This window comes from Dama dama, chromosome 15, assembly GCF_033118175.1.
Source record: "Dama dama isolate Ldn47 chromosome 15, ASM3311817v1, whole genome shotgun sequence".
Lineage (NCBI taxonomy): Eukaryota > Metazoa > Chordata > Mammalia > Artiodactyla > Cervidae > Dama > Dama dama.
Window position 1 is genome coordinate 52,768,570 of NC_083695.1, and position 9,431 is coordinate 52,778,000.

Sequence of the window (9,431 nt, forward strand, 5' to 3'; positions counted from 1 at the left end):
AAGACTATTTTAGATACCTTGTGTAAGTGGAATCATGTAGGATGTGTCTTTCTGTGACTGGCTTATTTCATCAATGTGGTAGCAAACAACAAGACTTCCTTTCGTTTTTTTTTTTTTTTTTTCTTTTTAAAGGCTGAATAATACTCCCTTATATGTATGTACCACATTTTCTTCGTATCAATACATTCTTCCATTTATGGACATTTAGGTTTCAATTTCAGAATCATTTGGCAGTCTTTGCTCAGTCTTCGCATGTATTAGATTAAACGTGCATTGGCCAAGAAGTTAAGTATTACTTCTGAGACCTTTTGGCTTCATTTAAACTAGTATAATTACATTGGATTTTTGAATGCCTCAAAAGTCTAAGTCTATTAGTATGAAACAGTTTTTTTTTAAGTATTTAATTTTAATAAGTCAAATTTAGATTTTAACTTTGTCCCAGTTTCTTATTGGTCTGAATTGACTTCATTTCACACCTTTTTCCTGTAATAAACATTTTTTGAAATAAAAATACTGACATAAAATTATATTGTGCCACGAAATGAATTTTTACAGAGGACTCATGCCCTACTAGCTCTCCAGAAGCCCCTCCACATTAACACTTAGATCTTGTTTCTCCTTTCACTCACACTCACCTAGGTTTTGTTTCCAAGACAAATGTTTAACTATTTTTGTTATTTGGTCACTAGGTGGTGCCCAACTCTTTGTGACCCCGTGAACCATAGCCCACCAGGCTCCTTTGTCCATAGGATTTCCCAGGCAAGAATACTAGAATTGGATGTCATTTTCTTCTCCAGGGGATCTTCCCAACCCAGGAACCGAACCCACATCTGCTGCATTGGCAGGCGGATTTAATACATATAGTTAATTTTGGCTTTATCAAGTTATAAGTGACAAATTAAATTGTAAGATATTTCAAGTGTACATTCTGGTGTTTTGACATATATATACACTGTGAAAGGGCTTCCCAGGTGGCTCAGTGGTAGACAATCCGCTTGCCAATGCAGGAGTTGCAAGAGATGCAGGTTCGATCCCTGGGTTGGGAAGATCCCCTGAAGGAGGAAATGGAAACCCACTCCAGTATTCTTGCCTGAAAAATCCAATGGACAGAAGAGCCTGGCAGGCTACAGTCCATGGGGTCTCAAAGAGTAGGCATGACTGAGCACCCACACATGCATGCATACACTGTAAAAGGACTAACATATCTGCCCTCACATATTTATCTATATTTTTACTCATTATTTTTTTGTGGGATCTTTTAAGTTGTACCTCCTTAGCAAATGTCAATGGTACGGTATAGCATTATCAACTGTAGTCACCATCTTTTACATTTTATGCTTGACCTTATACACCTTATAGCTGAAAGTTTGTGCACTTTCACATTTCCTCTACTCAGTAACCATTTTTCTACTGTTTCTGTGAATTTAGTTTTTAATTTGTTTTCTACTGTTTTTAGATTCCAAATATAAGTAATACCATATAGTATTTGTATGTCTGACTTGTTTCACTGAGTATAATGCCCTCAAGATCCATTTCGTGTGGTCATCACAAATGGCAGGAGTTCCTTCTCTAAATATAGCCATTTGTCAGTAGCAACATTGTAGCCAAATGAGGTTTATCCAAAGTATGATTATTGCTAATAGAAAATTTTTCACCTAGCTGCTAACACCCAGATTGGTTTGTCTGTTTTTGAAATTTATAGAAATAGAATAATATAGAATCATATGCTTCATTTTGTACCTGACTTCTTTTGCTTATCATTCTGTAAGGGAGATTTATCTCTATTGTGTGATGTAGCCGTGTGTTTATCTCATGGCCTTTGGTATCAGTTGCAGTTTGGGGCTGTTGTAAATGATGTATTTTGGTGCGTAATTTTACATATTTATATTGGGCACGTAGACTAAGTTAAATTGAATTTCTGTGAAAAGAGATATGTATATTTGACTTCAGTATTATTCCCAAACCTTTCCCAAATGGTTTTGCTAATTCATAATCTCTCCAGAATGTGAGAGTTCCCATTGTGCCATGTCCCTTACCCAACATGGTATTGCTTATCTACACAAACACATTACTTTGAACTTGTCTTATGAGTAAACTGAATCCATTTTAACATCAAAACTGGTTTCCTTTGCGGTTAATTCACAAAGTATTTGTAACTGCAAAGTCATCAGAGTGTACATTTAGTAGAGGGGTTGCAAACTCATAAAAATCTAAGGAGGTAATGTAAATAAGTAGAGTTTATTCAATGTAAAAAAAAGAGAGAGTAATGGGGCATCCTATTGCGACTGTGAGTGTAGTTGTAAAATAGTCTGGTTGAGAACACGACAGTAACCAGGAAGGAACATGATTTCTGTAGGGAATAATACCAGTAACTAAATTCATGACATATAAAAATATGAGCCCAGTGTTGCTATCTTTATATTTTTTGAAAGAAATCAAAATCCAGATTTTTAACGGCATTTTCTAATTAGAAATTGGGTAACTAATCACTGTTTAAAAATGATGTTTGCCAAACAAAGCACCAATGAGGGCTAGCTCCCTTTCCATCATGCAGGCTGTGAATATCCACACTTTTTAAGTGATACATTAGTATCCCCAGAGGACTTATTTTCCTGACACATTATACCTGGATCAAAAAAAAATTGTTCTTATAAATAGTAGATGATATTAGAAATAATATTCCACTGGTTTTCCTGTGGATACCTAAACTCTTCTTCCCTTTTCTTACTTCACTGACAATTAATTTGGTAAAACCTTGACAGTTCAACTTATTTAAATGTTAACATAGAAATAAAGAGAGAAATTTAGTGAAACTGAATTTAATAGTTATTTAAAGCTAATTTTATGTGTATGTCTCAGGAAAAATATCTTTCCGTTAAGTGTAGAATGACGAAAATCAGTAGTGTCTGGAGTTTAGAATTGGAAACCTGAAAGGGCCTATGGTCTGACAAATTTCTTTCTTTCTTTTTTTTTTTTAGGAAAAATAATTAAATTCATGATTAGCATTCTTGAAGATATGTCACATATTAGCACATTTTTATTAATATATAAATGATTATTTTCAAATTCTTTCTTAAGAACAGCTTTTGAAGAACCAAAGAACTCTTGATAATAGAAAAATGTTATTAGGATGATGAAATAGTGCTGAAGATAATGTTATAATTTTCTTCATGGCTAAAGTCTACTAATAATATGTTAAATAGGTTGAAATAGTAACTGTCTGTTGATAGTTTTAAAAAGTATCTAAGAACAAATGATATACGCTTATCTGTAATCTTTGACAGATTTACCATTCAAAAAACTTTACTTTCCCCCTCCCCAGTTCTAATAACATAAATTAACTTTGTGCAAAATAGCTACAGACTATATATATATATATATATATATATATATATTTGAGTATGTTTAACTAACATTTATAACTAAAGTTATTTTGGCAGCAGCATTTTGAGAGTCATTGAACACTAGGTCGGCAAAACAAACTTTGAGCTGAAATGTGATAAGAATTTATTTTCAAATGTGATTTCTCTTTTTGAATAATAGGAGTTATCCATGGAGTCTGGAATTGATCCTGGCCAGGAATATGGACAAGATTATTACAGTTATGAGCATGGGTACATCTTTAGATTTTTTATCCAGTATCTTAATATTGTTATGAATAATAAGGTGTTATTAAGGGATTATTATTACTAGCATTTTTATGAGTGTCATTTCATCCATTTCATGTTTGAAAATGAGTTATGTATCTAGTTTTAGCTTCCATCAAGTTTAACCATTTTTTCTATATTCTGTTTTGATGTTTATATTGATATTGAATACAATTTGAAAAATGCAATAAAATTGTTCAAATTATTTAAATGAGGAATAGAAGTCAAACATATTTGCTCAATTCCTGAATTCACCGTTTCTTTCATATGAGATATTTAACATTTTATCTAACCAGTCAGCCTCAAGATTTGCCCAAGAGAAATTAAGAAGAAAACACAGTTTAGAATCCAGAAATGAGCATTTCAAAAGTCATTGCTACAGACATAAGTTAACTGTTTTCTACAGTAGAGCAAAATAAATATGATCCCACATAATATTTGAAGCAGAAATTTAAACTTAGAGTTTATGTTCTGAACAAGCTATCTTTCAGAAAGAACCTCTCTGGTGCCTTAAATTGTTCAGCTAGTCAAGGAAAAATATTCCTTTCCTTCACTCTTATCTATCCTAAAACTTAAAACTGAAATTTTAAGATTAATCTCCTTTTCTTGTTATTCCAGGGTACCTTATGGCAAAAGTCATTGGTCATCAGGTTGTAGTTCTTTCCCTATGGTTTTGTAACTAGTGTACCAGAAGCCAAATAGGTGCTGTATAAATATCTATTGATTGAGTGGTGAAGAAACAGAAGAAAACAGAGATCAGTCATGGTTATACAGATCACATGAAGACATGTTTAAAGTTCTAAGTTTCTGTTACAGGTATGAAATGCCTCAATATGGTAGTCGTCGTCGTTTGTTACCACCGGCTGGACAAGAGGAATACGGTGAAGTGGTTGGTGAAGCTGAAGAGGAATATGAGGAGGAAGAGGTAACTACTATAATATTTTATGTAATGTTAACATTCCAAGGAAATGGCAACCCATTCCAGTATTCTTGCCTGGACAATCCCATGGACTGAGGAGCCTGGCAGGCAACAGTCCATGGGGTCACAAAGAGTCGGACATGAATAAGTGACTTTACTTTGAATATTTTTAGCTCTATTTGAATAGCAGCCTACAAAACATTTCAAAAATCAAACATCCTATTCATTTAGTACCTGTTTTCCATAGAAATTTAATAACACTAGCCATTCCATTGTCTTGTCTATAGACGGACATTAATTTATATATAAATTTAATTTCTTTATATAAAATATTAATTTGAAATAAAACCAAAGTAAAAAATTCTAAATGTTATTCCATAATGGTAGTATTATAATCAAATAGGACAAAAAATATTTTGCTTAACAAATTGCTCCCACTTTGTCTAGCAAACCTAAAAGTCATTAAAAAGTACAATCTCCATCTTTTAATTATAAGAGAAAAATAAAACATCACCAGTATTCTTAATGGAATTATGTCATTTAAGTCTAAGTTACCACAATTTCATTTATATCTAATCCTTATACTTTGCCTGAAATATTCACTTGGAATGTTCTGTGCTCAATCACTCAGTCATGTCTGACTCTTTGCAGTCCCGTGCACTGTAGCCTGCTAAGCTCCTCTGTCCATGAAATTTTCCAGGCAAGAATACTGAAACAAGTTACTATTTCCTACTCCAAGAGATCTTCCTAACCCAGGGATCAAACCAGAGTCTCTTGCGTCTCCTGCATTGGCAGGCAGATTCTTTACCACTACTGCCAACATGGAAGCCCTCACTTGGAATACTTATTCAGATATTTAAAACAAACAAACAAAAATTAATGTCACTGTAGTTTTACCCTGTTCAACATTTTAAAAATAGTCAAATATTTCATTAGCTATTCAGATAAGCTATCATAATTTCCAGATGGGTTAAAATTTTGTTAAAGCAAATGCATAACACTATTTAACCAAAGTCTAAGGATGGGAGAGAGAAGAGGAAATGATTAATTTATTTCTTTCTCTTTTGATGTAAGGTGAGAAATAAATTTTGAATAAGAAAAAATGAGAAAACCTTAAATTTTGGTATTATAAGGTATAAGCTATAGTGGTTATTTCCTTGACCATCTTCTGTCTATATGCAGTGGGGTAAACAGTAGGGAATGGTATGATTGTTCTCTAAAAACAGTTTTATAATTCGCATGAAGCTATCACTCTGTAGATTCACTCCTGCTTAACTTATGTGGGACAAGGTCACAGCATAACCTTTCCCCAGCTGACACTTCAATTGCATTTTCATGATTTTCAGGAAAAGGCAAAGAAAGTCAAACCAAAAGTTGAAATTAGAGAGCCTAGTGAGGAGGAAGAAGTAGTTGTCACTATTGAAAAGCCACCCCCAGCTGAACCAACATACACAACATGGAAGAGAGCCAGGATATTCCCCATGATTTTTAAGAAAGTTAGAGGACTAGCTGATAGAAGAGGCATCATCGACCTTGAGGAGGAAGAGAGGCAGCGACGCCTTGAGGAAGAAGATAAAGATTATTTGAAACTAACTCTGGACCAAGATGAAGCTACAGAAAGCACGGTAGAATCAGAGGAGGAATCCTCAAGTGACTATACTGAATACAGTGAAGAGGAATCCGAGTTCAGTGAGTCTGAGACTACGGAAGAGGAGTCTGAGTCAGAGACACCCTCTGAGGAGGAAGAAAGTTCTACCCCTGAATCAGAAGAGTCAGAATCCACTGAGTCAGAAGGGGAAAAGGCAAGGAAAAATATTTTTCTTGCAAGAAGAAGGCCCGTTGTTGAAGAGGTCAAGGAAGTCAAAGGTAGAAAAGAGGAGCCAGCTGAAGAGCCAGAAGAACTGAAGGTGGAAGAAGAGGAGGAACGCCCAGCAGAAGAACAGAAAAGCGAGCTGGCCCCTGTGGAAGAACCAACAGACCTCGAATCTCGAGACGTCACTGAGGAGGGCAGTGCAGAATCAGCTTCAGTGGAAGGAGGTGTTGAAAGTGAGGAAGAGTCAGAGGCAAGCAGTATCAGCAGTAGTAGCGAAAGTCAGTCTGGAGGGCCTTGGGGCTTTCAGGTGCCAGAGTACGACCCAAGCAAGTATGCCAGCCGGAAGAAGTCTCCAGGAGCAAACTCAGAAGGTTACAACACAGCACTGTAGACGAGACCACAGTAGGTGAAAGTTTGGCGGTGATGAGTGCTCCTGTGTGCAGTGCTTTCTATGAATTCTCTGAAATGACATTTGAAGGGAGGAAATTGAATATGATTTTTATCTAACTTAAGATTAGAAGCATGCCAGAGAAGCAGATATATATGCTATCCAAATAGATTTGTATATTAGAATATATTAGGGTAAATCTGATCGATCTTTCCTGTATTAGTAATTCAAAAGACATACAATCAGTTACTCAGTATTTAATATTTCATAATGTGATTCCTGTTAATGCAATGTGGAATTATGTATTGCCAGTGATGCTCTGGCTATTGGAATGAATTTATGGATATATGCAGTGGTCTTTATACCATCTTTGTAACATAAATCCTTAGGACAAGCTACAACAAATGAGATCTCTGCAAGTCTACTTTTGCGTATATGTACATTTCAGCTGGCAAACATATTTTCGAAAACATCATAAACATATTCAATTAGGTTTGTAGCTCGCATTTTCAAATATTAAATTTTAAGTGAAATAAATTTAAAACTAAAAGTTATTACTATTTCCTTTCTGTTGTGGATAGGAACTAAAGTGGATTTAGAAAAAAATGAATTTTAACAGTTATACATTTTTTTCTGGGTACATAACATAATAATTTTGAAATATAAATCTCGAAATCCAAAATTATGGCTTACTCAGTGCAACATGTTGGTAGTTCACATGTCCCCAAAGTGCAATACTATTTTAAGAATAACCAAGTGCTTTTTAACCTTTGCACCTTGTCATTTCTTAAAGTGGACTGTTAAAAAAAAATTGTGAAAACTTCCATTGTGTTCCAGCTGCTTACTAAAGGCAAATTTGTGATCATTAATTTTCTATTTTGTGTATTACAAGATAGATTGTACAGGATGGGAAGATATTTTAACATATATTTAAATGGGATGAACCAGAAAACCAGGATGCAAGTGATTAAATGCATTAAATTATACAAAATGCTTGGCTAATAATGGAGGATTAATTAGGAATTAGAATATTGTAAGTTTAAAAATGTTTCAAATATTAGGAATGGAAGTATGAATATGAACAGAATATACTAATAAAGAGGGGTGTTCCTTTCAACTTAATGTTCCTGAGAAGTATAGCAACTGTAAAACAATGGATCAGATACTTAAATATAACCAATATACTTTTTTTTATGATAGATCAGTAATTTTACTTAAAAAAATAAAAGTACTTCCTGAAATGTCTACTTTCTAATCTAGCAATCTTCTTCAGAAATTATTATGCTCTCAAACCAATGAAGAATTTGTGGAAAAGTAATTGATAATAAGATTCTTCCCTTTACCTCTTGAATTATTACCTTTGATACCTTTCTGTCAAAGGTTGTGAATTTCTCAATCATTGTAATCTTTACCCTTTTAATTCCTTTGATAATGATTCATGTGGGTTTTTTTTTTTTTTTTTTTTTTTTTTTTTTGACAGTGGGCAAGAAAAAGAATGATCAAGTTAGTTGTTGATCGAGAGTATGAAACTAGCTCAACTGGAGAGGACAGTGCTCCTGAATGTCAGAGAACACGTCTTCAGAATCCTAATATCCACAGTAATGTCAATGGCAATATATACATTGCACAGAATGGTTCTGTGGTGAGAACCCGCCGAGCCTGCCTCACTGATAATTTAAAAGTTACTTCCCCTGTTCGACTGGGGAGACACTTTAAGAAACTAGACAAGTTGGCCGTGACACATGAGGAGAACGTCCCCCTGAACACATTATCAAAGGGGCCATTTTCTACTGAGAAAATGAACACAAGACCAACTCTGGTTACGTTTGCCCCTTGCCACATGGGGACTGACGGTACGGCAGTGAGGTCTTTGGGGAACAGGCTGAAAAGCACAGTTGAACAGGAATCCGTGGTTGAGAGTAAGAACATCAAGGAGGCTCTGGAATTCCATAGTGACCACACGCAGTCAGATGAAGAGGAGCTGTGGATGGGTCCCTGGAACAATCTCCATATACCAATGACAAAACTGTGACTGATTTTTTAAAACGTTATTTTAATTTTTACTTCAGTTTTTAATAAACTGCACTTTTTATTGTCACTGACAAAACAACGTATGGGGTTTATATCATGCACACAAGCTAAAACTTTGAACACTAGGCTTTAAAGCTTAAAAAGAGACAGATTTGCACTCACATTTGTATCAATTAATTGTTCTTCCCAGAAAAATCTTTTTGGATAGATACTCAATTCATTGTATAACATCACTTAAACATTTTGCTGTTGTGTTGGGTCTTTTTTTTTTCCTCATTTTAATAAACAATAAATAATTTACTAAATAATCATTTATATTTTGTTGATTAACATAGATCACTTTTCATCTCTAGCTTCATGGAACTTGTTTTGGTACATGGAATTTTACTTTTCATAAAAAATGGGAAAAATTTATATTAGAGGATTTTAGAGGTAACAGGTTTATACAGTTGCTGTCTATATCATCCTGACTTTTTAAATGAAAGATTGAATTACAAAGTGATATTTAATGGAAATCTTCTATAAATTATATAGAATCATGAACCTATTTTCCTTATTGTCCAATAGAAAGGTTTTCAAATTTTTACATATGTATATGTTGACCTTTTAAATAACACCTGAAGTCATATCTTT

The 9,431-nt window shown here is 34.1% G+C and overlaps 1 protein-coding gene across 1 annotated transcript in view; it reads left to right on the forward strand.

Annotated features, from left to right (window-relative positions):
- The window catches only part of PCDH15 (protocadherin related 15), a 920,738-nt gene extending 911,657 nt beyond the window's left edge, over window positions 1-9,081 (forward strand). Inside the window, exons 35-37 of the mRNA XM_061162074.1 lie at window positions 3,544-3,614; window positions 4,464-4,572; window positions 8,248-9,081. Of these exons, the coding sequence (XP_061018057.1) occupies window positions 3,544-3,614; window positions 4,464-4,572; window positions 8,248-8,799 (732 nt within the window). The 3' untranslated portion in view covers window positions 8,800-9,081. The remainder of the gene's footprint in view (window positions 1-3,543; window positions 3,615-4,463; window positions 4,573-8,247) is intronic.
- The last annotated feature ends 350 nt before the right edge of the window (window positions 9,082-9,431 follow it).